This window comes from Nasonia vitripennis (genome assembly GCF_009193385.2).
Source record: "Nasonia vitripennis strain AsymCx chromosome 3 unlocalized genomic scaffold, Nvit_psr_1.1 chr3_random0007, whole genome shotgun sequence".
In the NCBI taxonomy this organism is placed as follows: domain Eukaryota; kingdom Metazoa; phylum Arthropoda; class Insecta; order Hymenoptera; family Pteromalidae; genus Nasonia; species Nasonia vitripennis.
The window spans coordinates 2945607-2973150 of NW_022279626.1; the positions used below are offsets into that span (position 1 = coordinate 2945607).

A 27544-nucleotide genomic window follows, 5' to 3' on the forward strand; every position below is an offset into this window, starting at 1 on the left:
TGACTGTGGATATAATAAGCTATGTGTTTTCAAGGGTGAAAAAGTAGTGTGTGGCTTGTTTATTGAAGTGTGTAATGGATCTATTGTCGCGGAGCTGTGAAGGTAGTGTATTCCATAGGTATGAGGCGCTTATGTGGAATGAGTTCCTCAGCGTCTCTGTAGCGAAGGTTGAGATGTCCAGAGGTGTCACCTCACCCCTGGCAGGACGAAGTGCGACATGGAAGTCAAAATAGGCAGTGATGTATGATGGTACCGCTGTGTTAAAAAGTTTTCTTAGAAAGCAAGCCATGAAGTACTTCCTACGTCCGGCGATGGTAAGCCACTGCAACTCGCGTCTGTAAGGGGTGATGTGCTCGTCCCTTCTTACACCATAAATGTAACGGATTCCAGTGTTCACTAATCTCTGCAGTTTAGTGTCCAGTTCTTGCGTTAGGTCACAGTATACTAGCGAGCAATAGTCGATTATTGGAAAAAGAAATCGGTAACTTGGGTTAGCTGCTCGGTCGGTAACTTGGGTTAGAGATCTACCTTGCCGCCGACGGGTAAGTGCTCCAGAACCGACCTAGCCTACCTACTTATAGTATTTTTAAATTACCATTAAATATTAATGAACAAACAACGTGTAATATTTTTCCTGATTTAAAATATGGTGAACATATTAAAAATGTAAAAATTATAATTTAGGATGAAATATCAATGGTTTCAAAACATGCTTTTGAAGCATTTGATAAATGTTTTCGTGATACATGTGATGACCTTCTATTTGCAGGGAACATTTTTGTAACATTTGGTGACTTTAGACAAACCCTGCCTATAGTACGGCATAGAAACAGAACAAAAATCCTTGAAACATGTGTAGAAAGGAGTTTTTACTATCAAAATTTTCAAGACTATCTTCAAGTGAGAATCTACGATTACAAAATCCGGATGATAAATTAAAAAATTGGTTACTTGCCATAGGTGAAAACAAAGATATGACTAAATATGAATTACAAAATAATGTAAAAGAAATACGAAAACAATTTATTTGTGAAAGTGATTTAATGACAGTAATTTTTGGACATAAAATTGATCCTAATGATTCGACATTAAAAAATAAAGTGATATTGTCACCGTTAAATTCTAATGTACTAAAAATAAATGAAAGTATAGTTGAAAGAATAGATGGAGACCACTATATAAACTATAGTGATGATCGAATCCAAATTGACGCAGATGACAAATTGACAAACACGATACCTACATAATTTTTGAATTCATTAACACCTAATGGATTGCCACCACATTAATTAATATTAAGAAAAGGTGCAATAATTAGTTGCTTAAGAAATTTAGACATTGACGGTGGTCTTTTTAATGGTACAAGATTGATAATTAAAGATATGAAACAATATGTTCTTACAGAAGAAATTATTACTGGAAAATATTCCGGTAAACAAGGATTATTGCCTCGTATCAATTTAGCTTCATCACTAGATGAAATACCATTTGGTATGGTTAGAAGGCAATTTCCAATAAGACTTAGCTTTGCTATGACAGTAAATAAATCTTAGGGCTAATCGTTTGACAAAGTTGGTTTATATTTATCCACTTCAGTATTTAGTCACGGTCAGTTATATGTTGCATTATCAAGAACAACATCAAGAGAAATTAAAAATATTGAAATTATGAATCTGCATAAAAAAATAATAAAAATATTACAAATAACGATTGTGAAAAACGAAAATTAAACGACGAAATAAAAATTTACACAAAAAACATAGTCTATTCTAAAATATTCAGAAATTAATTATATTGATTATAAAACATTAATATGAAGTAATGTTTTATAAATATGAAGTATCTTTCGATTGATCGAGTCATCGCTACTAATACGACAATACTAAAGTATAAATTATATATTGATTTGCTGAGAACTCTTAACTATTAGTACATTACTGAAATCTGCGTCATCTCTACTAATAGTACATTACTCAAATTTAAATTATTTTTAGATTGGTCGAATAATCGACACTAATTACACATTACAAAATTTAAACAATGTATTGATTAACTGAGGTATCTTTACTAATAGTACATTACTAAAATCTAACTTACCTAGTGGAAATGGATTGTGTGCCAAAGTGTGTCAAAGTGTGCCAAAGTGTGCCAAAGTGTGCCATAGTGTGCCATAATGTTCCAAAGTGTTCAAATTCAGAAATTTATTACACTTTGGCATACCTTGGTATACTTTGGCATACTCTGGCACACTTTGGCACATTTTGACACACATGGGTTTTTCGGAAATTGAGGACTTAGAAAATTTTTGCACGAAATCTGGAAAACTTGTATTCCCGACGGATTCCTCTGTTGAGGCATGTTTTTTCAACATTTACGGCGGACAGCAGCTTTAAGGCAATTACGGGCAATTGTTAATTAATATTGTAAAAGTACTAAGTATCTAAAGCTGCTTGAAGTACATGAGTTTAAATTTTTGTATTAACTGTAACTAGTATTTGTGGCTCAGTGGTAGACCTTCAGCTTACTAACCCAAAGGATCCTGGTTCAAGTCTTACCGACGCTAGAATTTTTTTTTTTTTTATTAAAGTATTTATTGTTACGTTCTATAACTGGGACTTCAAGCTCCACGCGTGCCGTCGATATGACGGCATCGTTCGTGACAATGTTTTGGCGCGCGGGCGTCGGGATATATCTCACTGTACCGAAGTGTGCCCAAGTGTGCCAAAGTGTGCCAAAGTGTGCCAAAGTCTGCCAAAATGTGTCATAATGTGCCAAAGTGTGCCAAAGTGTAATAAAGTGTGCCATGCTGTGCCATACAGTGCCAAACTGTGCTATACTGTGCCATACTTTGTCAAAAAAGAGATGTTTGTTTCCGAAAAATCCATGTGTGCCAAAGTGTGCCAAAGTGTGCCAAAGTGCAGCAAATTTCCGAATTTGAACACTTTGCTCACTTTGGCACACCCAATTATTTCCACTAGGGTATGTATAAGGAAAAATTACAGTATATTATGCGAAACGGGGTAAAAGTAACCGATAAGTGTGTTTACTGCCGAGCGAAGTGAGGGCAGTAATCACCAGGGGAAAAAATATTCTCATGAGGGCAGTAATCAGCCAAGGAAAAATCTACTGTCGTCCCGTGTTGCATTCAGTTATTTATTTCACTTTCAACCGCAAGGCCACTATTTGAGCTTAAAAACCAAGGTCGAATTTTTTATTTTTCCGCAAATGAAATTATGCTACGTTGAAATAAAGAATCTTAGACGCAATATGGTTAACCGAAAAGGGGATATACTTATGGAATTCACTGAAAAGAATCACTAGAAAACAGTAAAAAGAAGTTTACTGATCACCTAGCGGCATTGAAGTAGAACTAATTTGGAATTATGCTACTTTCGCCCCGCATTTAAGGCACAAAAAGTGGCCATTTTGGGTCATGTGTGGAATATAAGGATAAATCATCATATTAAGGTGCCTAATAAAAATATTAATTCTTTGTATTTCGTCTAATGTTAGATATATTATACAAATATCATGATCTACAGGTGGTACACCATCATTACCTACATAATATACAACAGCAATTTTATTACATGTAGAAAAATATGATTTATTTTTAGCACAATCATCACGAGTTTGAATTTTCTTCCATTTTTACCCTTTACATCATTTTATAAGCCTCAGCAAAAGAATTATTATCAGATATCAATTTTTCCAAATATTCTTTTAAACTTAAATAAATTTTCTCAGTATCACACTTGTTTATCCTATATTTATTTGCTATTTCATGCATATGTGTGTATGTGTGTATTGTAACGGGGTTCACTTTCGGGGGAAAACTCGGTGATATTCAACTGGATCATAATTTCTCGGTGCGACAGAGAACTCTCTCAACGTCAGAGATTTACCCGCGTTGCAACGCAGCTCGTCGCTAGAGCTGCGTCGCGAACGTCGTGTTCGCACGTGTGCTACCTCTCCGCACTCTCCTGTGCGGAGCCGGCTTCTCAGTTTTGCGTTGCAACCGCTTGTTGCAACGCCCGCGGAGGCGGCAGTATCCACGATGAGGACGTAGGGAACGGGAGAGAACAAGCCGGGAAAATAAATCTAATTCCGATTAAAATCAAATAAAATAATGATATATTGTGCGGCCAATGTTTTCTCTATACAAACGTGCGCCGAGTCACCTCAATGTCGACTCGGCGTGGAGAGTATCTCGAGAAGCTTACGCGCGCGAACGAGAAGGCCGTTACTCGATGTCGCTGCACCAAGTAGCAAAGCTGTAGCCGCTGCTACCGCTGACGCGATACAAAAAATAGGCTCCGCCCTACTTACTCGCAGTCGCCGTAAGGGCACCCCGTTGCATGACTACCCCTTACAAAATCTCACAATTCGTGCAATTACGCACCCCAAGCTAATGTAAATTGTCAAATTATGCTTTATTTGATAATAATTAGTGATTATTTTCAACAATTTTTCAATCAAAACATACATTTTCAATTGAATTGTCACAATTGATGTCCACATATTTATATATCTTCATCTGTCATAATCATAAATATTTTTCATACCGTTTCTGACATTATAATTATTTTTTACATATAGTCTTCAATTGTTCATAAAAATTAATAATTTAAAAAAATTATGTAAAAGTTATCTTAACTATTATAATAAATTAATTTAAATATTTGACAATGATATATATCAAGAAGACATTTTTTTTATAATCTCAGTATAGACTGCATTAAAATGATGAAACATTATATTAAGATATTTTATACTAACAAATATAATTTTCGACTTTTTTTTCTTTATTCAATTTTAACCCTTTAGTTTAATGAAAAAAAAAATGCTAATTTTATTCTATTCTAATTTTTATATGTAAGGTTTAATTTTATGTAACCTGGCTTGTTTTGTATTCTAGTAAAATAAATAAATATTTGTACTAATTGACCTTACTTGCATTTGACATGATTTGTCTTTGATTAATTGAAATTGTGTTATATTCGCTACTGAATCTTTTGAAATGAACTTTCCCACGTCGATCATAGAAGTATCCTGAAATATTATAATTAATTGTATATACATTATCGATATAAAATAAAATCGTTGTCAATTCTTTGGTATGTAGCTTCCTTTAACCTTACGCATTACTCTGATACAAAATAAGTTTTCATCGGAATGAAATGGTACTTTATCTTTCTATATACATATTTTTTCAAAGAGTTTTAGGGATCCTTCTGCTTTCTCAAAAAGGAAATTTCATGACAAGTAAAATTTTAAAATTAAATGATTTGATAGATTTTGATAGGTTTAAGATCTTTAAAAAATTCCTAATCAAAGTCAAAAGGTCAGGCGAGTTCAATATATTATCTATTATTTCTGTAAATAACAGATGAATAGAGAATAACTGAGATTTAGTAAAATAAGTCAATTCCCTACTGAAAAAAATTACGTGATAATCACGTGAAGTTATCGACAAAATTATCACGCGATTATCACGTGATAATAAGATAATTTTTAGGTGATTAATAATAAAATTTTGAAATCTTATTTTAAATTCTAAAAACCGTTATGTATTATTTAACGAAATAGACCATTTACAATAAATAAAGGGTACATTGATAAAAAAAAATTCTCCGACCAAGATTTGAACCTAGAACCTTGGCGTGATAATCCAATGCGCTAATAACCGAGCCATTTGCTCTCTTAGAAGGTTTATGTATAAAGCAATCAATATATGTAGATTTTCATTTTTATTATTATACTTTTTTGTACAAATAAATTTTCTTTTTGAAAAAGAAATAAATGAACAAAAATAAATTTATTGTTATTTAAATCCTAACTGCTTATATTAATCAGTTTGAAAATTACAAAAAATCCAATCATGAAATTAATAAATGGAAGTAGCAATAATCATCTCGCTCGCTAACGCTGGCTTGGTTTTATTTCGATGAAGATTTATTTTAACATGTACATTGTAAGTAAGTACATTGTTACGAGTGAAGAGTGCAACAAAAAAGTAACGGACCCTGGGCTTGAACCGAGATCCTCTGGCTTGCAAGGCAGACGTTCTGTCGTCGCGCCACGGCCGGCACCTCATTGCACTCTTCTAGTCGTCTTCTTATAGTAATTAGAAACCCGTGACGTCGGTACACAAGTGATAACATTCAAAATGAATCTTGTAGGATTTCAATTTTCAATTATATAAACGTTGACATTTTTAAAACATTATAAATTTTATATTATAGATTTTTTAATCTGTATTTTCAAATTTAATAAAACAAAAGCATAAATTTAAAATAAATGTTTTAAGAAAAGGAAATTTTTTAATGGTGTGAAATACCAGGTATATTGATTAGACACAATTACATGTGTCAAAAAATTGTCGGCAGTTTTGCAGATGCTCTATTTTTTGTATAAGTAATACATTTTTTAAATTAGAACATTTAAGATGTTGTAAACTTTGTATATATGCATTGTATAAGTTATTTGAATATATATATATATATATATATATATATATATGTGTGTGTATATATATATCTTCCTATATTATATAGATGCATGTGTAAATTTATGTCAATAACCCCTCCGCGCCCCTCTACCCCCCTCCGCACCCCCTCCGCAGCCGCTCCATGGCCCCTCCGCAAGCCCCTCCGTATCCCCTCCGTTGGCCCCTCTTAAATCAATTTTATTAATATTAATGATTATTATAAAACTTAGTCAAAAAGATTTCATGAGTTCCATTTTTTTAATAATGTTATAATGATGTGTTGTAATCAAATTAAGAAGATCGACAAAATTTCCTTTATTGGAAAAATGGTATAACGATGGGTTAAAGTTTAAATTGAGAAGATAATAACGATAGATTTCCACACCACCCAAGAGGTACTATCAGAAGCACATTATAATATGGATATACAATGTGTTTCAGGCGCGTTGATTTTTTTTCTTAAATTATTATTTAAAAAATTCGCCAATTATTTTACGTAATTATATGACATGATATAATTATATAAAATAAAGGATACTATGAACAATAGTTTCATTTAGTAAATAAAATTATACTATTGATTTGGATATATATCAAGTTAGAAATTATCTATTGTTAACAGTATGAATTTTTTATATAATAATTTAATAAAAAACCGTGGAATCATCGCCTAGAGCCATATAACCACGGGAGTCTTAGATACCAGCCCTCCTCCCCTAAGGCTCCACCTAATACCATCCTCCATCCTGCAGAAACATATTTACTTAAAAAAAGTTTACAATCTTTATAATCATTTTAATATTTTTAATTTATGTATTTAATCTAAATAATATCTTGTTAAAAATAATGGATATTAATCAATTTGTTATCAAATCAGTTTTGTATTTAAATTAAATTTTTCGCCTTTGAATTACGTAAAATATGATATAATTAAGAAAAATTAACTTTTATTAATTTTTATCAGTTAATTAATTTTACGTATTCATATTGAGAACATATTTTGAAAAGAGAAACATATTTACTTAAAAAAAGTTTACAATCTTTATAATCATTTTAATATTTTTAATTTATGTATTTAATCTAAATAATATCTTGTTAAAAATAATGGATATTAATCAATTTGTTATCAAATCAGTTTTGTATTTAAATTAAATTTTTCGCCTTTGAATTACGTAAAATATGATATAATTAAGAAAAATTAACTTTTATTAATTTTTATCAGTTAATTAATTTTACGTATTCATATTGAAAAGAGTTGATTTTTTTCTATATTTTTTAACGTGACGAAATCTCAATGGAAACTTTTTTTAAGTAAATATGTTAAATAATAATGTCCTATAATAATATGAAATTAATTCATTATTGTTATTAAACGATCATTTATGTTTTTATTTTATTCTGCATTGTGTATATTGATGATTCTTGTAAAATAATTTTAAAAAGAATTATGTATGCATACTAATTTGAATGTCTACAAAATGATTTTAAAATTCAAAATTGAAAAGCAGCAAGAAGCTAATATAAATACATGTCTTTTATTTGAAAAAAATCTAAAAAAAAAATTGAATAATAATTTATTCTATGATCGAAAACCCTAAGAATTGACTAAATTGACAGTTTTGAATCAAATATTTAAAATTTCATTCCAAACAATATTTTGTATTGATTCACCTAACTCATTCTGAATACGTACATTATCAGGATTTCGACATCGAGATAATGCAACATATAATTGACCATGCGAAAACAATGGTCGTTTCAAAAAAATTCCTATTGAATCAAAACTTTGGCCTTGTGATTTATTTATCGTTATGGCAAACGCTAATATGATTGGGAATTGTTTTCTAAAAAGAGTAAATGGAAACGAAGATGAATTTTCGGTGTTTAGTGTTATTCTCGGTATAAAAACTTTCTATCCAATGTTTTCGCCTGTAATTATTTCTGCTTCAATGTTATACTCATATAATTTGGTAATCTTCAAACGAGTGTCATTACATAAACCATCTGTAATACTTAAATTTCTAATTAACATCACTATTGCATTTACTTTCAAATTAAATTTATGTGGTGGAAGACCTTCTGTGATATTATTCAACATTTCAACTGGATAATTTAAATGAATATTTTCCTCTGTTTGATCTACTCCTTTATGTGTTGCATAATCTACACTATAATATGTCTTTGATTCGCCATGTAATTTTTTAGAACTTTGTTATTTAAAATTTTGATGTCTTCATTATGAGGAGCTAAGATCACGCTACTAACGGAAGCACCTAAATTAATATTTTTATAAATTTCATTGCAAACATCGGTAGTTTTCCATTTTTGAGGAATTTATATGTATCGACTTTACCTTCTCCTATTTCTAACAGAAAAGAGGAAAATTCTACATTATTCGAACGTATATTTTTATTGAGCTTCAAAATTTTAAAAAGAGGCCACAAAGTTGAATATTTAATTGTTTCTTCTATGATAGAGTTTCGGTATCCATGTTTAATTACTGGGAGAATTTGTCTGAAATCTCCTCCTAATACTATTAATTTTCTCGCAAAAGGAATATCGTTACAACATACATCTTGTAAAGTACGATTAATAATTTCTAAAGCTTTTTTAGGTATCATTGAAGCTTCATCCCAAATTATTAAATCTGCCTCTCTTAATCTTTTTTTGTCAGACTCTAATTTCAAAAAAGCACTTTCAATGTTATTTAAATCTAAAGGCAATCTGAAGGTTCGATGACTTGTCAATCCCCTAGGTAACAAAATAGACGCGATACCAGTCCATGCCATTGATAAAACTTTTTTGTTTAATGACATGTAATAATAGATTAATGTTTTATATAAAAACGTTTTTCCCGAACCTCCAGGTCCATCAATGAAATAAATTTTGTGTTATATAATTATGATATTGTGTTATATAATTTTGTGTAATATAATTTAAATATGAGATAGAGCATTATTCTCTTTATTTGTCTTAAAATCTTCGGTGAAATAATTTTTAAATTTGTTCCAAATTGTATTACCCTGTATGATTTCTGCTAAAATAAACCATGCAAAAAATTTACGTAATTGAAATGGTAACATAAAGTGATAAGCTTCTTCAAAAATAATATAAATATGTGAATCATCTTCTATTAAGCCCATTGCAAGTGCTGCGTCTTTATATGTTTGATACTCTATATCTTTATGATGTTTCAAATCTTCAAATGAAGTTGGACCTCTTGCTCGATATATATATATATATATAGGTGCTTATCTGTCAAATCGAAGATCAAACATTTTTTTCTTCTTTAACTATATATATGTTATACCTATCTTATAATCCATTTAAACCTTAATATTGGTGAAAGTAAGATTTTGAAACGATTTCACGTGAAAATGCGGAGGGGCTACGGAGGGGCTGCGGAGGGGGTGCGGAGGAGGGGCGGAAAGATATATATATATATATATATATGTATATATATATATATATATATATATATATATATATATACATTTTAATATTATACGAATATCATTATATTATTTTTTAGATAATAGTTATCTTCTAAAAGTTAAATCTTTCGATCATATAAAATCATAAAGGTAACATTTTTAAATCATCTATTATAAAATATTTTGGTTATTAAGTAAAAAAATGAATTTCTATTTGAATACCAAATTGATTTATTTACATTAATTTCAGAATATATCAGACAATAAAAACGAGAGTTAAAATATGATTTCAAGATTAAATTAAAAAAAGAAATCTACTATCTAAATTGACTATCTACAGATGAACTGTCCTTTTTTAATTATCTACAATACTTTTATATAAATAAATATTTACATTTTTTATACTCAATTTATTATTTTGAAACGGTCCGCGAAGGGTTAATACGCGGACGCGAAGGATTCGAGACCTGAGGTTAGTAAAGCGGGAGAGAAGCACATTCGAAGAGCGATAGCAGTCTTTGATCCACCCGGTAATATCTATTGAGTGGACGAAAGACCTCCCTATCCTCTGTAATGGCCGAGCCACCAGAGGAGAGCTGCTCGTGTGTAGAGGGAGATGAGTAGGGTATTCCCACTACGCATATCCCGCACACTTAGGTAAACCACGCAGCTATTAGACTGATGTGTGAGGTACTACCATCTCACCACAGAGATAGAACCACATGCGCCACCTAAATGCAGGGTACTACCATCCTACACCGGTGACGCAGCTGATGGGGGGACGGGAGTGGGGAATGCTAAACAAGGGTTGAATTAGTTTATATGTTTTAAATGTCTTTCATTTATTTATTTAATCATTCAATATTCAATTATAAGCGATGCTGGATCTCAGTCTACAGGGAGAGGGAGTGGACTGCACACATACTCTTCGAGACCCTGGGGCTCATGAACTACTGGGTATGGGGGAGTCCGGAGCAAGCAGCGAGTACTACCATTCGCACGTTGCTCAGTTGAGAGCCAGATCATGAATGCTCGCTGCTGGCTCCGGGGCTCCTTATATACCCGGGATGCTCCCTCTCTCCTGTGTTATCTGCGTGCACGCCCTCTACCAGCGCTTAGGTAGACTATTTACATGTGGCTACTAGCAACACTCGGTCGGTAACTTGCCTACGCCAGGCAAGTTATCTGTTGCTGTTCTCTTATCCCCCGGGCTGGGCCTGCCGTCTCAATGCCCCCCAATAAAAAAATTGTTGAGACGGCACTGGGCCGGTGAAAAACAATTTTTTATTTGTAAGGAAAGGCGGGGAGGAGGACAGCAATAGAGTACAATAGTATGCGCTCATTTTTTATAAAAGTATAAAATTTATTATAGTTAAAAAACAATTTAAAAACATAAAAAACTCTTTTTTATAATAAAATTAAATTAGCGTCATTGCTTTAAAAACTTAACAAAAAGTCGGCGTCGTTGCCATTATCGTGATAAAAGAAAAAAAAAGAAACACACTTAAAAGCGCATGCCTTCTTCGGCAAACTCCTCGTACGCAGCAAACGTGGCCTCGCCGATTTCTGCCGCTGCGAAGACTCTGCAGAGTATCTCCGCGATCGTCGGTGGTGTGGTCATGGCAGCGGTGGTCGGTGCTGTGGTGGTGGAGGAGGTTGCCGTTGAGGTAGGAGGAGCTGCGGTTGCAGCTGATGTGGAGGCGGCTGGTATCGCAGCTGATGCAGAGGCGGCTGCCCTTCGCGCCCTCTTCTGTTCGAATAAGCGCCTGCCTTCCTCACGCCAGGCTTCGTTGCGAGCCCCAGGCTCGTACGGCTTGATGTCGTTGACCAGGCGGCGTTTCAGCGCGATCGGCCTGGTCGGCTGGCGGGGAGGAGGGCCGGGCGCTTTCTTCTGCTCTTTCGAAGGCTGCTGCGGTGGTGCGGGTGCTAGGTGCGCTACTGGTGCGGCTGGTGCTGCCGAAGACTGAGCTGGGAGCAGCTGCTGTTGCTGCGCTGCTGGTGCGGGCGCGGGGTGCGCTATCTGCTGCTGCTGGGCTGGCGGTGCGGTTGCAAGCGCTTGGAGCGCTGGTGGTGGTTGCTGCGCTGCTGGTGCTGGGAGCGCTGGTAGCCCCAGGTTGGCTCTGTCGGCGTTGTCCAGCGGGGGCAGGTGCACCACGGTGACGATGCGTGGCGCGGCAGCGGGTTTGGCTGGTTTTGGCCTGGCTGGGATGTACCGACGCGGAATCAGTACCTTGCTTGCTGTGGCCGGGTCTGGTGGGGTTGCCTCGGTCCCAGTCTTCTGATCCCGCTTCCCCCAGCCAGGCGGGGTGCAGTAAAACCAGCCCTTCGCGAACCTCTTGTTGCCGGGCACAAAATTGCTGCCACAGCCCCAGCGAGTGTAGAGACACGGTATCTTGCGTCGTATTGTCCAGCACTCTGCGTAGCCTTCAGCTAGCATCGCCTCGTCCACCTGCGTTATCTGGTCGCAGATCGCCATCGGCTCCGTCTGCGACCACGACTCCCGCTTCCTCGGCTTCGGCACCTGGGGCTCGCTGGTTGTTGGAGTGGCTTCCATTTCGACTGATTAGTGTCAACTGAGCTCATTGCAGCTCTTTTTTCGGCGCTTAGGCTTTTTGGAATTCGGCGGCTGGCATTTCTTTTTCTGTAGTGAAATATGAGCATTCGCTACCCTTGAGTGTTCTGCTTACAAAGCATACTACTTCTTCATCTCCCTCATCATTTAGTTGAGAGAGGACGGCGGCGAGCGCGAAGTCTGACGCGTATGTCGTCAGTATGTACGGCTTTTTTGGATCGGCGTATTTTAAAATTATGTTATCATCAAAAAGCGTTTTTATTTTTTCGAAAGCTTCTTGATGTTCGGTTGTCCAGTGGAACAGTACGTTTTTTCTCATTAAATTTAATAATGGTATTAGACTTTCAGCGAAGTATTTTGTAAATTTTGAATAGAAATTTATGAATCCGATAAAGCTTTGTAGCTGTTTTAAATTTTTCGGTCATTTGAATTGTACGTATTTTCTCCGGATCCTGTCGTATTCTTTTTTGCGGAAATATAATGCCCGAGAAATTCTATCTCTTCACAGAAAAATTTAGATTTTTTGAAATTCAATCGTAAATTATGTTCGATTAGCCTTTCGTATAATTCGTCGAGGTGTTCGATATGTTCTTCGAAGGTATGCGATTTGATCATTAGATCATCTACAAACAGTACCAGAAATTCATTGAAATCCCACGTGGCTTCCGCCAGTCCTCGAATTAACGCGGATCCGCTTGTTTTAATACCGAACGGTACAACGTTGAATTCGTAAACGTGACTGTCGACTTTGAACGCGGTGTATTTTCGAGAACTTTCTGCTAGTCTGATTTGCCAGTAACTAGCCGTGAAATCTGTTACGCTTGTTATTGGCCTATCAACGCATCGTTGTAGTACCTCGTCGATACCGGGTGGTCCCTCGTAATTGTTTTGGAGAACATTGTTTAATTTTTGTGCGTTTAGGCACGACCTTACCGATCCGTCGCGTTTTCTTACGATCCGTATCGGGTTAATATATACACTATTCGAGCGTCTTATTATGTTTAATTTTAACATCCTGTCAAACTCATCTAGTGCGTCTTGTCTGTCAGCGATGGGTATTGGGTGTGGTCGGCAAAACCAAGGTGTGTTGTCTGTTATAATCAATTCATGTTCATAGGTTGTTAAGAGACCGGGTTTATTTTCAAATAATTCTTTTCTTTTATTAATCAGATTTTTAAATATATTTCTTTGTGCCTTATTGAGGTTTTCACAAGAGTTAATTTTTCCATCGATCTCCTCGATTGTGAGTTCGTATGGATTTTCATAATTGTTTTCATAATCTTCGTAAAGATTATTGAGATCCGTGTGGTGCCCTTTTTCACTGTATCCACCGGCGTCTTGGATTGTTAGCGACATGAACTCCTTACGCGGCATTTTTTTTGTCTACGTACGTTATTACTCCGTCGTTATCTTTCACCGAAAAGAGAATTTGTTCATGTATCGTGTCTATTAACATTTTTAATAGTTTGATTGTGTCGAACCCGATTATACAAGGCTTGACTAGTTTGGGTATAACCAAGAATATGATTTTTTCAGACAGTTTTCCGAATTTCGTATTTAAACGCAATTGTATTTTAAGCCGAGCCGATTTGCTACCCGTAGCGCCTTTTATGACTTTACCGCAAATAGGTAATGTTGGACAAAGCTTAAAAGTTTCATAATTCTTCAGAAATGAACGTTACCTCGCTTCCCGTATCTACGAGTGCGTCTACCTTTATATTTTCTATAAATATTTTTATTTCTATAAATATTTTTATTTCGGGGTAATTTTTAATTAGGCCAGACTGAGTATTGTGGCGAGTGCGGAAGCCTGTTTGAAAGTTGTCTAGTAAAATTCTTGATTCAAGGTATTGTGAGACTTGCCTGTGTACCAGCCACTCCAGGGCCTTGGAGAGAAAGCAGAGAAGTGAAATTGGATGGTAGTCAGTCAGGGATGTTGGTGAACTGACTTTGTTGAGTGCACGCACAAGCGACAATTTTCAGGCAGATGGGAAACAGGGTTCGCTCAGAGACAGGTTGAAAATATATCTTAGAAGCGGAGCGAGAACTGGCAATGCTTTTGAGATGACATTCCGTCGCTTCCCCTGGATTGAGTGTTGAAGTGCGATACTGCAGCCAACACATCCGATTCCATTATGGTGCTGAACTCGAAATGCTCCGGGAGGTCAAGACTTTCCAGGGTGAGGAGATAATCCTCAACAGCAGGAGCTAACGGATCATTGGAGATCGAGATGAAATGCTTGTTGAGTTCATCTGTGTTATAACCAGATGGTGAAGGGGCCTTGGTGGCAGAAATTGCAAGTTTCTCCAGCTCTCTCCAGATCTCGGCAACATCAGTCAAGGTTGACAGGCGTGAATAGTAATAATTCAGCCGGTCTTCCTCGACTTATTTGTGAGCATTGTCTCTAGCTAGCCTATATATGCGGAGATCCGAATCGAGCCTGGAGTTCCTGAAACGCCTGTAAAGTCTGTCTCTGTCAAATACACGGTCACGAAGAGCCGTGGTGAACCACGGGTGACGCTGTCTTCTTGGTGTCACAGTCCGTAATGGGGCGAGATGATTGATGGCGTTAGTGAGGTTAGCGTTAATTGTGGATATGCATTCGTCGAATGATGAAGAGGTGAGGGATGACCAGTCACATGCGCTAAGAAAGTCCCTTAGCTTCTCGGCGCTGATTCCTTTAAAGTTTCTGTAAGAGTATGTGTTAGGTACGTATCGTGGAATCTGTACGTCGAGAGTGGCCGTGATAAGGTCATGTCCGTTGATAAACGGTGAGTTTGTCTTCCAGTATGACAGCAGGCGATCCTGCTCGTCGATAAGACACAGGTCAAGCCAGGTATCAGAACCCTGTTTGTGGTGCGTGGCACCATAGGGAACAGATGAAAGGGAGTTTTCATCAATGAAGGCCTTGACGAGCTTGGCATCTTCAGATGAAGAAAGTTGGTCAGAGTTGAAGTCTCCCATTATGACCTTCATGGAATAGTTGTGCATGTGGGTTGTTAGTTGGTCTATGAAGTTAGAGCCTTGGAAGAATGGAGCATGAGGTGGACGATACACAACCCCCACGAAGATAGGAGAGACTCCCTTTGCCTATATCTCACAGAAGAGATATTCAGGCTTGCCTGGCTTACCAGACCATTCACCGTCAGATGATGAAATAACGCTAAATGTCAGAGATTTGTGAATGTAGAGGGCCATACCTCCTCCGTTTCTGTTTCTGTCTCGTCTGTACAGTAGGTAGTCGTCCAGTGAAGGGATGGACGTTACCTTATCGCTTAAACAGGTCTCAGTAACAGCTATTACGTGGAATAGAGAGCGAGTGGATAAGAAAAGCCTGATCATCTCAATATGACCCGTAAGCGAGTTCGCATTAAAATGACAGACTCATAGACCTTCGGACAGAGATACCTTAGAACCAGATGAAGATGTGGCAGATGATCTTGATGGTGGGTGTCGTGGAATGATGTGTGTGTGTTGTAGCTTCAGTGTAGGACGATGTTTGCAGCGGGCGGAAACCGGGCTAAAAAAGTCTCCAGCTCGGCGTCGGTATTGATGACCGTAGCACGCTCGCTGTCATCGTTACAGCGCATGTAGAGTCTCCCCTCCCTGACGAACGTTCGGCAGCCCTGCCTCTTCTTGGCTTCCAGCCTAGCCCTTGTACGCAGCTTATGGACGTCTGAGGGGAGCAGCTCGTTGATGTTTATGAGCCAATTCGCTGGTGTGTAGCTTGCGTTTCCGGGCCTTGGCGATGACGATCGAGTGTGCAAGCGCACTTGAAGATAGGGTAACAGCTAGTGGTGGCAGTCTGCCGTCACCCCTGGCGGAGCTGTTTGTAGCATCAAGCCTCTCCATAGTTCTGACGGATGCTACGTCTCTTCTAAGGGCCGTGGGGTCAAGCGCGTTTAAAACTGAGAAGGCGAGGAGATGTAGCAAGGTTTCACGGGTATAATGCAAACCCGTGACAACGACCACACAGTTCGAGGTCTGCTCCTGGCGCCTTTTGACCTCGGCCAATTCACTGCGTAGGCTGCAAATCTCCGCAGTGTTGGGCACAGTTCTGCCGTTGTCCTGCTGCAACATCGGGCTCCTTTATGACAGATCTTGGATTTGTGCCTGCAGCTCAGTGATGGTAGATTCAGCATTGTGCATGCGAGTTTTGAGTGCAGGCAGCTCATCGAGAGCCTTGAGTCGCTTCTCTAGCGGGCCCAGACGCTGCTCAATTTTGCGTATGTCGTCCAGTTCTCCGCGAATGTCCCTCAGAGCAGCCTCAACGGACGGCGTAGGTGTTGTTGTTACTCCGGCCGAGCGGGCTGGTGAGGGATTTCTCGACGTGTTGGCTGATGGTGGTGCTGACCTCGTCTTCTTGTTCACCGGCTGCTGTTGTTTGGGAGTATTCCGGCCTGCTGCTGTTGTTGCAGTTACTCCCGTTGCTGATGTTGTGGCGGAGGTGGACTTAGTCCTCAGTTTGGCACCCTTGGCGTTGCTGTTGTCTGCACATGAGGGACAGGCTATAATCTGCCTGTTGTTCACCACGATCGTTTTGATGTTAACGGTGTTTTTGCACCTGACGTGGTAGTGCAGACCACAAAATTCACACTTCTTGGGGTCCTTGTGCTGTATAGGTTGTTTACAGCGGCTGCATGACTGAAAAGGTACTCCCACACTCTTCTCGCTGTTTGTACTCATTTTTCGTCGATAACTTACTCGATCAGTGTGAAGTCGCCTTGAGAGTTCTCCCACGATGCAGCAGATATCGCCACAATGTTGATTGCGGAGAGAAAGAGACGCCGTGCAAGTGAGGAAACAAGCCAAGCCAAGCCAAGCAGATTTGTAGGTTAAGTGCCGTGTAGAAAGTTTGCAGTAGAAAAGATGACAGAGAAAAATTGCAGCCTTCGGCGATTTATATATCGACGTGACGATTGCAAAAAGGAGCGTGCAACTATCTACAACAGAAGAGGGCCCGAAGGCAAGAAGCAGCAGAAAAACAGTACAGAAGAATGATAATGATGAAAAATGATGATCAGCAGAGCTGAGAGAGAGAGAGAGAGAGAGAGAGGGAGAGAGAGAGGGAGAGAGAGAGAGAGGGAGAGAGAGAGAGAGAGAGAGAGAGAGAGACTCTGATAAATCCTTTAATAGACTAAAAAAGAAACTTGCTGAACATTGTGAAGTGCAAATAAAGAACAATTAGTTATCCCAAGATTAAAATTGTGGGAATAGAAAATGTTGACATCATAGATATGCAAAAAGTAGAAGATGACATCCATGAGAGGAATTTTAGCGAGTTTGTGAAGAAATGTACTGTTATAAACTCGTACATAAATGTATGAACAAATCAACAAACAGTATGACTATATATACCTGCTGATTTATATCAGTATGTCAAAGAAAATTAAAATAGACTATTTGCAGGTTATTAAAGTTGCAGGGTGTATGATTACTGTAATGTTAGATCATGTTTCAATTGTAGCAAATATGGTCATAATAGTTCTAAGTGCAGGAACGGACCAACATGTTTAAAGTGTGCAGGTTCCCATTAAACGAGAAAATGTCAAGGAAATAAAACAAAATGCTTAAATTGCATTTGAGGTAATGAAAAATACCGCGCGAAATATAACGCTGAACATGTGGCAACAGATAGTCACAAGTGCGAAATTCTACTGAGCAAGATTTGCAAGTTTATTTACTCTACTGACTACACGATGGAACTGATACTCCTAAGATACGTCGGCAAGATTAACTATACAAACAAAGTGATGACAACAAGATCAGCAGCTGGAACTGGATCAGTCTGTGAGTTCACTGAACTCAATCAATCTACGTATAACAGGAAAATCAAGATAAGAATAATATGTATCAAAACTGTGATAATGAAATTATCAACAATGTAGAGCACGAATTAGAGGACATCAAGAAGCTGAATAGTGTTATTAAGAAGACAAAAAATCTAATATTATGTGTGAATGTAAGAAGCCTGAATGCAAACTTTAAGAAACTCGAAACGTTTATTGAAAATCTATCAAAAAAGCCGTGTATAATAATATACACTGAAACATGGAGCTTGCAACATTCAAATTACTATCAAATATAAGGATACAAAAGTGGTTATAATAAAAGCAAAATTAATAAGGCAGACAGAGTCTTAGTATACATTAAAAATAATATTTATGAGTGCACTAAAATAAAAGTATTTGATAGGCTGAGTGTTAGTACGGATATAAACTTAATGTCAGGAGAATCTATAAGAATTCCTGCTATGCACAGGTGTCATGATCTGCCAAAGTCTGGATTTGTTAATTTCATGAAAAAGTTTTTGTCAAAAAATATAAATATAAAAAATCATTGTATTTTTAGAGACTTCAATATAGATATTTCGGAAAAAATCAACTAAATTATAACTTTAGCGATAAATAAATTACTCATGAATTTATGAATAACTTTTCTGAACAAGAAAAAAATGGTACATGTATAGATAATTGCTTTGCGAAAACAAAGAATATTGAATTAGACGCATTTAAAGTAAATTTCCCATTTACCGATCATCATTCATTGATCTTAATGATTGACCAGCTTAAAGGTGAGGATAATAAAAAAAAATTTGGAAATTACCTAAATTACAAATAATTAAAAAATATTGCAAATAATGTTGATTGGAACTATTTACTAACTATTCGGGACTCCAATGATGCAATGACTTGAGCACAATGAAATAAAAAAAAAGCAGTCAAAACCCAAAACAGCTATGGAACATAATTAACAGTAAGCTAGGCAGAAACTCGCAATAAAAGAAAGCACCAAACTATTTAGTAATTAATAATGAAAAAATATCTGATAAAACGGATATGGCTAATGCTCTGAATGATTACTATTGTGAGGTGGGAATTGATTTGAGCAACCAAATTCCGAATTTGGGTGACGATCAACTAACACTACCAGATAATAATAAAAAATCAATTTTTATTCGTCCTACTTGTAGTCAAGAAATATATAAATATATAATGGACATAAAAAATGAAGCTGGAGGAATTGATAATATCAATGCAAACACTTTACAAGTAATCGCGAATCATATTATGAAACCATTGGAACATATTTTTAATCTCAGTATTCAGCATCCACAAAGCGGGAAAACAATACAAATGCAGACGCCTTATCAAGAACACTGGAGCGGTAGCGCTTGCTCGCAGCGTGAGCTGCACTCTCCCGTCTCTGCGGTCGGGCGTACCGCCACCCATCGGTGGGGTACCTACAGTACTCCCCTCGAAGGAAGAAAAAAATGAGAAGCATTTTTTTGTTTATTAGGAATTTACATAATGTTGCGAGAGAGAAGAGTTTACAAAATCTTCGAAGTGTTATGAAAGAGAATTTGTCAATGTCTGGAGAGTGATTCCAAAATAAATGGTTTACATTTGCTTAAAACTAGTTGTTCGAACGTGTGAAAAATTTTTTGCGCTTTGAATTACCAAAGTACTAGCATTAGGATCACAGTGTGATGATTGTACAAGTATTTTCTTGTAGTGTAACGTAATATGATATAATGTTTGTATTGATGGTTTCGCTCCATCTGACTCCAAACGCTTCGTTAGCGATAGCGCAACGCGAGAAAAATAAAACGTAAATTATGCTATATTTACAGGTTATAGCGAATGCAGATAGAAATTAGCTTTACCAAGCTGTCATTGGAGATTTGGTTCCGTAGCGCGATTACAACGTTGGTCAAGTTTAGCTTAGGTGTTGAGTCGGTATTTTCAGGTATGAACGTCCTGACACTTGGTTTTGCCGCAAATGAGACTCGCTTTTTAGGGGCCTCGCTGCCCTCGCTACGCGACTGAATCGAATCAGTCTGTTTGTTCCGTCGTAAAATGTTCGGCACAAACTTCGTACGTTTGGGAACGGGTGCTTGAGTGGGAGGTACAGGTTGATCCGGAGGATCGGTGGTAGGAGGACTAGGTGGTACGTCGTCTGCTGGAAGCTGCGTGGGTTCGGGAATCTTGCTCGGTCCAGGTGTAGTATTTTCCTTAGCGCCGTCAGGATCCTTTTGCAGAATGAACGCAGGCTTCACGCGTTGCAAAGACACTGTTTTCTGTGTGCCCTTGTCTTCGATGACTATGGTCTGATTCTCCATGTTGCGCGAGATGACCTTATGAGGGCCAGTGTACGGCCGTGACAATGCTGGTTTGATTGGTTTTTCTTGTAACCAAACATGAGAGCAGGTTTTCATGTCCTGATGTAGGAATGGCTTGGTTGCCGTCTTGTGATTAACTGGAACTGGTCTCAGTTGATGCATGAAATCGCGAAATTCGTTGTAGAAAGTGCGAACATTAGGTTCTTCGTTGGTAAGAGGTGAGAAATCACCAGGAATTCTCATTGTTTTTCCGAAGACTAAGTCAGCTGGGCTGGCGTCTGTGTCTAGACGAATGCGTGTCCGCAGTCCCAGCATGACTGTTGGAAGTAGTCGAAACCATTCCTGGCTGTCTCCGTGGCACATGAGAGCTGTTTTGATGTCTCGATAGAGGCTCTCCACCATGCCGTTGGAAGCAGGATGGTATGATGTTGTGCGAATCCTGTTTATTCCGAGGATTGACAGGAGTTCGGAAAACAATCTGGACTCGAATTGAGCACCCTGATCTGTGGTGATCGTTGTTGGTGCGCCATAGCGGCAAATCCAGTTGTCGTAGAACGCACAAGCTACTGTTGCTGCAGTAGTATCAGCAATTGGAATAGCCTCAGACCATCTCGTGTAACGATCGATAATGGTGAGAAGATGCCAGTAGCCGTGACTGTAGGCAAAGGGGCCTACGAGGTCCAAGTGGACGTGATCGAATCTTGCATCCAGAGTAACAAAATGGTTGGGCAAAAACTTGTTGTGCTTTGTCACTTTCGATTGTTGACAAGCTACGCATGTTTTGCACCAAGTGGCGATGTCGCGACTCATGCAATCGAGCATGTGCGGGACTGGATAACGGTCTAGTTCCGTTTTGGTGTTCAATTTGAGATAGTCACCGCAAGGACGCCATTCGTCGTTTTTCTAGGGTACCATATGAAGTGGACTTGCCCAAGAGCTGTCTGAAGGGCGGCAGATACCCAGCTCGCACCATTTGCGAAATTCTTTCTTGGCTGCTTTGAGTTTGGCAGGCGAAAGCGGGCTAGCGCTTTGCGAGACCGGTGGACCTTTGGTCACTATATGATGAAAAACACCACGTTTCTTGGTTGTTCTAAACTGGTCAGCACCAAAAACTTGAGGGTATTTGTTTACTATGTGTGCGTATTTGTGGCTCGGTGCCAGGAAGGAGATTTGCACTGGCTCTACCGTCCTGATGAAGGCAGGAGCATACGTGAGCTGATTGCCATCTACCAGTCTCTTAAGCTTGAGATCTGGTAGAAGATGGTAGTGTTTCAGGAGATCTGCTCCTATGATCGAGTGCGGAACATCTGCAATGGTGAAGTTCCAAGCCAGTCTATGATGCAGACCAACGTTTAATTCGAAGCGTTTGACGCCGTAGACGTCTATGGTCGTGTCGTTGACAGCATAGAGTTGGAAGTCGGCTGCCTTGTCTTGCCAGTTGCTGGGTTTTGGAATCACTGAGATGTCAGTGCCAGTGTCTATTAGAAAGACTTCGTTTGCTGTGTGCTGCGGTGTCTCCGAATTCACAGTTGTGAACGAAAAGGTTGGACTTTGTTGTTCGTCGCTTGTGGTGGTTATCAGAACCGTTTCGTTGTCCTTGCTTGTGTTAACGCTTTTGGTAGGGGTGTGCTGCAGCGGCATATTGGGTTTCCTTGTTCTTCTCAGGGTACGATTCAGGAAAGGAGAGGTGGGAACCTGTCTGCCGGATCGTAATGTAAGACCGCGATCGCTCATGTGCAACGAGTCGCAATGTCTGACTAACCTTGTGTTGAATCAAGACGTACAAAATTATTAGGAGACTAAAGTGTACTCGCAGGTACGCACAATAGCAAAGCAATGTCTTGTTCAACTCGCAAGTCCCTAGGCAAAAGGTTGCGCGAAAAGAATTCTCCAAGTTCACTGTTATATTGCCAAGTTCAATGTTAAAATGCTAAGTTCAACGTTAATTCGCGAAGTTCAGGCCAATTTGTATGGAGAAGTCTTTTTGGCAACTGTGTGCCGCACTCTTCACCGAAGTTCAGATTGCGACACAAAGTTGTTGTTGGTCATGGTGGACCAAGCGCGCGCTGTATGAGCGTAAAAATCGAAAGCGAAATGATGATTCACGAGGACGCGTTTACTCGTCGCTTTTCAGACGAAGGGCTACGACGTATGCGTGACGATTCGCGGAACTGTTTACTGCTCGCGCTGACTATTCTCGGAACGATAGCCTTGTCAAAGGAAGATGGCGGCGAGCTGCCTGAGCTCGCATGCTCGGCCGCGCTGCGAGTCGGCACCGTCTGCAAAATGGCGACGTGGCGGTTGGCACGCGCGCGCTTTTCCGAGAATGCGCCTGTTTACGCGAACGAGCCGCTGCTCGTTGAGAGGACTTAGTACTTTTCTTGAAATTCGGCTTGTTGCCGAAGAACGAACCGCACTTTTTTGTGTCGCGCGCACTTTTTTGAGAATTGTTTCACTGACGACGATGAGTCGTTGTTCGTTAGTAAAGCCGCGATTTCACTGTTACCTGAAGTTTTTTTGGTTGATCGCCCGCTACGACACTACGACGAATCCGTTCATTTGGCCGTTGTGAAGGTGTCGGTGGCTTCACGCCCAAGACCGAATCCCTCGGTGAATGCTTCCGCGTTGCAACGTTGTAGTTGCGTTGGAGAAGGCGCCGGTGACGTTGGCTTCACGCAAAATCCTTTTTCCAACGGCGACTGCTTCCACGTTGTGCAACAAAGGTTGCTTCCTGGGGTTATCAGACGGACGTTAATATGAGTGTGCGCCGGCGTGCCAGCACGCATACTCGTCGTTGCGCAACGTGACGCTGCTTTTTCCAAAACGCGCGTGCACGCGTGTGGAAGAGTCTAGAAGAAGAAAAAAACGTCTTCTTCTTGATGCTTCCTCTTGTTTTTCCCGAGAGTTGACGAGAGAAGGCGATGAAGATGATGCTCTTTGTGTGCGCCGGCGTTCCTGCACGCATACAAAAGAAAGATGGAGGCGGGCGCAGACCTGTTGCTGCGCGGCAAGACGCTCTGGACGGCGTCGTACTGCCGCTGCCGGAAAGGTCGCCGAGCCGCTCGTTGCTGCTCCTGGGATGTTCCAGTCGGGGTCGCCAATGTAAGAGATGGGTGGTCGGGATGGCTGAGTAAGCTAGACCTGATTGTATCGACTACCTTTATTGTCGCTCTCTGTCTCTCCAGACGTGTGCTCGCGTGAGCGGCCAGAGTGGAACACTGGAGCGGTAGCTCTCGCTCGCAGCGTGAATAGAGGCACTCTCCCCTCTCTGCGGTCGGACGTACCGCTACCTATCAGTGGGGTACCTACATATATGCATAATTACAAGAGCTCAGAAAAGAAAACCAAACTCCTCAAATTCTAACTAATTAAGAAAAAATAAAAATTGTAGATAAGCAGAGAACAAAAATAAATAAAAGAAAACTATATGTGGAAAAGCGCAAGAAAGGGAAAATTAAAAAAGAAATTGAAAGTAATGCCGAAGGCAAAAATAATACGCAGAAGAATATAATTTATTCTACACATGCTATACAACTTTGAAATAATAACATAATTCATATAATTTATGCTTTTATACTAATTATATTAAAATGTGTCTGGTAGTCTCCAACTATAAGTTCACATCATCCCCAAAACTACCCTCCTTAGAAGTTGAGGTAAACCGGAAGTTGACCAGAAGTAGACCGAAAGTCGACTAGAAGACGACCGGAAGTCGACTGGAAGTGAACCGAAAGTCATCAGAAGAAATACAAAATGACCCGGAAGTATCAAAATAACCGGCAATAAACCGAAAATATGCCGAAAATGAACAGGAAGTGACCAGAATGATGTATGTTTGCTAAAGTACTCCTAAGAGGTGAATCAAAAATTAATCAATAAATAATTAATACAAATTTTGAAAAGTATTATTCATAAACTGTAAATAATGTTGAAGCCTTATACACACACACAGACTCACATATTTTAGTGTTAAAATGTCAAACTATTTAAAATTATGTACAATTCTAATAGTTTCTAATACTGAAAATCACATAAATAAACCTCATTTTAAAAAATGTACATTTGAATAAATGTTTAACGCAGTATACAGTTGAACACACTTCAAGGTTAATGTGACAGTCAAATTTCGATAATAATATAATACCTCAAGTCCCTTAATATTAATTTTATCAAAACTTAATTTGAATTCAGCAAATTTTATTGCATGAGTAACATTTCTTATAATTAAAAATTCAGCAATTGTTTCAAAATAAATTTTATTCTTATAATCTTTTAAGATTGGAAAAAATGATAAAGTTAATGTATCATACATCTCTCAAAAAAAAAACTTTTTTAAAAAGTGAAAATCTTGGCAAGAAAAAGGCTAATAAACGTAGTGAAATCTCGAAATATAAAAATGTCAAGTAAATGTTTTTTTGCTATACGCATTAAGATATAAAATTAAAGTTAAAATTATGTTTTCCCAAAAAATGATATTTCACTTTTTAAAAAAGTTTTTTTTTTGAGAGAGATTTCACATATTTTACAAAGCATATTCTTCTTGCTATTGCACTTCATTAAATCTTGATCTATTCGATAGACAACAAGCTACTATTGGTTCAGACATTGATCGCATCGCACATATAATCGTATACCAATATATGCATATATACGTATAGCATTACATGCACATTATAATCACGTGTCGCCGATTATCAGACGAATGTCGGTAAAGTAGATTAACTACTGTCACCACTGGTGTATAATACCAAATATACTCACCGGAAGTCACGTGACCGGAGGAGACGAAAAATATGGGGAGAGGATGGAAACTCTGAACGAAATGAAATATACCGAGAAAATTTTCAACTTGCAATGTTAAGTTGATAACTTAATATTCTTGAATGAACCTTTTATACTTTGAAAATTAGGATAATATATTTAAGTAGATACCAACAGATTGCGCATACGCGCAATAATAATGATTTAAATGAAATCGAGATTTTTTTAAGGTTAGGAACACCTAATTTCAAAGAATATAGGGTCGAGCCGTCGACAAATCGTAATTCGTACTTTTTCTTGCCAAAGCGGCGCTATCGCGCCCCTTGATACTAATCAAATGTTCTCGCATTTTACTAATATTAAATTGAACATTGCATGGGCGAATATTAAATACAATAGCGGCTGCAAATGATATAGCAAAAACACCGCGTACTTGTTCAAAAGATATGCGTAAATTATCTCTATTTGGAAACAGCCTATCAATAAAAATGTTATGATCATCATTAAGACATTTTTTGTTAATACTATCAAAAATTCGTATTACATTGCCTTTGTACCACAAACAAATCCAGTGTCCGATTGTAATTAAACCAGAAAAAAGTATTCAAATATATTCTTTATGTATATCAATAGGTTGAATATTAGACAACCTCTGAAAATTAACTGTAGATTGCATAACAAAAATCAAGTCATATTTTAAAATGCTGTTGAATTCAAGAATATGGTTATCAATTAATTAACTTCCAGAATTCGAATAATTTCCAATTCGTTTTAAAATAAGTTAATCTATAGTATCATAAATTTATCATAAATTGTCGTACAACAGCAAATAATCTATTTTTCATTTTCATTTTTATTAGGTATTTCTGCCCTAATTCATTGGTTTAAGTGATTTGCACCATACATTTTTTTACCTCTTTTTTAAACAAATATCACTTTTTTAAACAAATTGACGTAGAAAACTATAAAATTTTAATACATAACAAAATCACGTTGTTATGTGTGAGGGTCGATGGTTTTGTTCTCCGTGAGGTGTTGCTTACGGTTGCTGCGAAAATACCGGGGTAATGAATGAACACGAAAGATTATCGGTAAATATGTCTGTTTATTAATCGTAATTCACAATGGACTAATTGTATAAAAGAGAGAACGCGTGTTAAAGTGATCTCGGAGAATGTGCGATCTAAGTATACGATCCTATCTGTCGTCTCCGAGTCAAAACTACCTGTCTTGTGTTGGATCGTGAGTGGCGAAATCGAGAGCGAGCGCCTGCATGCACCCCCTTTTATAGACTCCCCAGGTGGTATGATTCCTACCCGCGCGGTCGTCCGAAATTGTGGGAGGGAGTTTATGCTGAGTCGAAAGAAACGGGCTTCGGGGTGAGTCCGAGCTGTTGCTATGCGCGTATTTGGCGACTTCTGTATCGATTGCATTATAACTAGCAACGCTATATACGTGTGAGTATTCACACGTGACACGTTTTTGGGGTCGCTACCGGGCGCCCTCACCCTCAAACTAAGACTATGCAAATAAAATTCCACGTAAAAAAATGAGATTTTCTCATATAAATTTCCCTTTTATTCTGAGTCTTTATAGTATAATCTAGTTCCGAATCAAGACAATGGTAAGTGAGTCTAGTTTCATACAAAATATGCTGGGTTAGGCTAAGATTTACATGCTATTTCCCTAATTCCCTCGTTAAAAAAATTCCTAAAGTAATACGCGATTTTCTCAGGTCACATAAATTTGCTAAGGTTGGTCGAGCAGTTAACGCATACTACGCGCGATGCTACGAGTCGTACTGTGTTTATGTGTGCGGTGCAACCATGCGGCAGGCGCAGCATTCCTACGCCGTCAATGTCTATCGTGTTGTCAGTCAGTCGTTTGCAGCTAGAAAATAGTCTCTCTTTTTTATTTGTAGAGAATACCCAAGTGTTCGGAATGCTTGTACGTATCCAGAATGTTTCCCTTGATTTCATGACTTTTACTTTACATTCCGATAAGTTTATGGGAGTATTGCCGGTACAGATCTGAATTTCGCAACTCGCGCCGTCATTGATTTCGTGAACTGGCTCCGTGTTTCTACATATGTAAAATTTACTCAGTTTTTTGGATTTATTCAGCGCATCTAAGAAAATTGGGATATATGCGTTTGATCCCTGGT

At 38.2% G+C, this 27544-nt stretch overlaps 1 protein-coding gene across 2 annotated transcripts in view; it reads right to left on the reverse strand.

Annotated features, from left to right (window-relative positions):
- LOC103317005 (glutamate receptor ionotropic, kainate 2) overlaps positions 1-27544 on the reverse strand; it is a 661640-nt gene that overhangs the window by 453262 nt on the left and 180834 nt on the right. For both annotated transcript variants that reach the window (XM_031926014.2, XM_031926013.2), the window contains exon 6: positions 4954-5052. In XM_031926014.2, coding sequence (XP_031781874.1) covers positions 4954-5052 — 99 coding nt within the window. The remainder of the gene's footprint in view (positions 1-4953; positions 5053-27544) is intronic.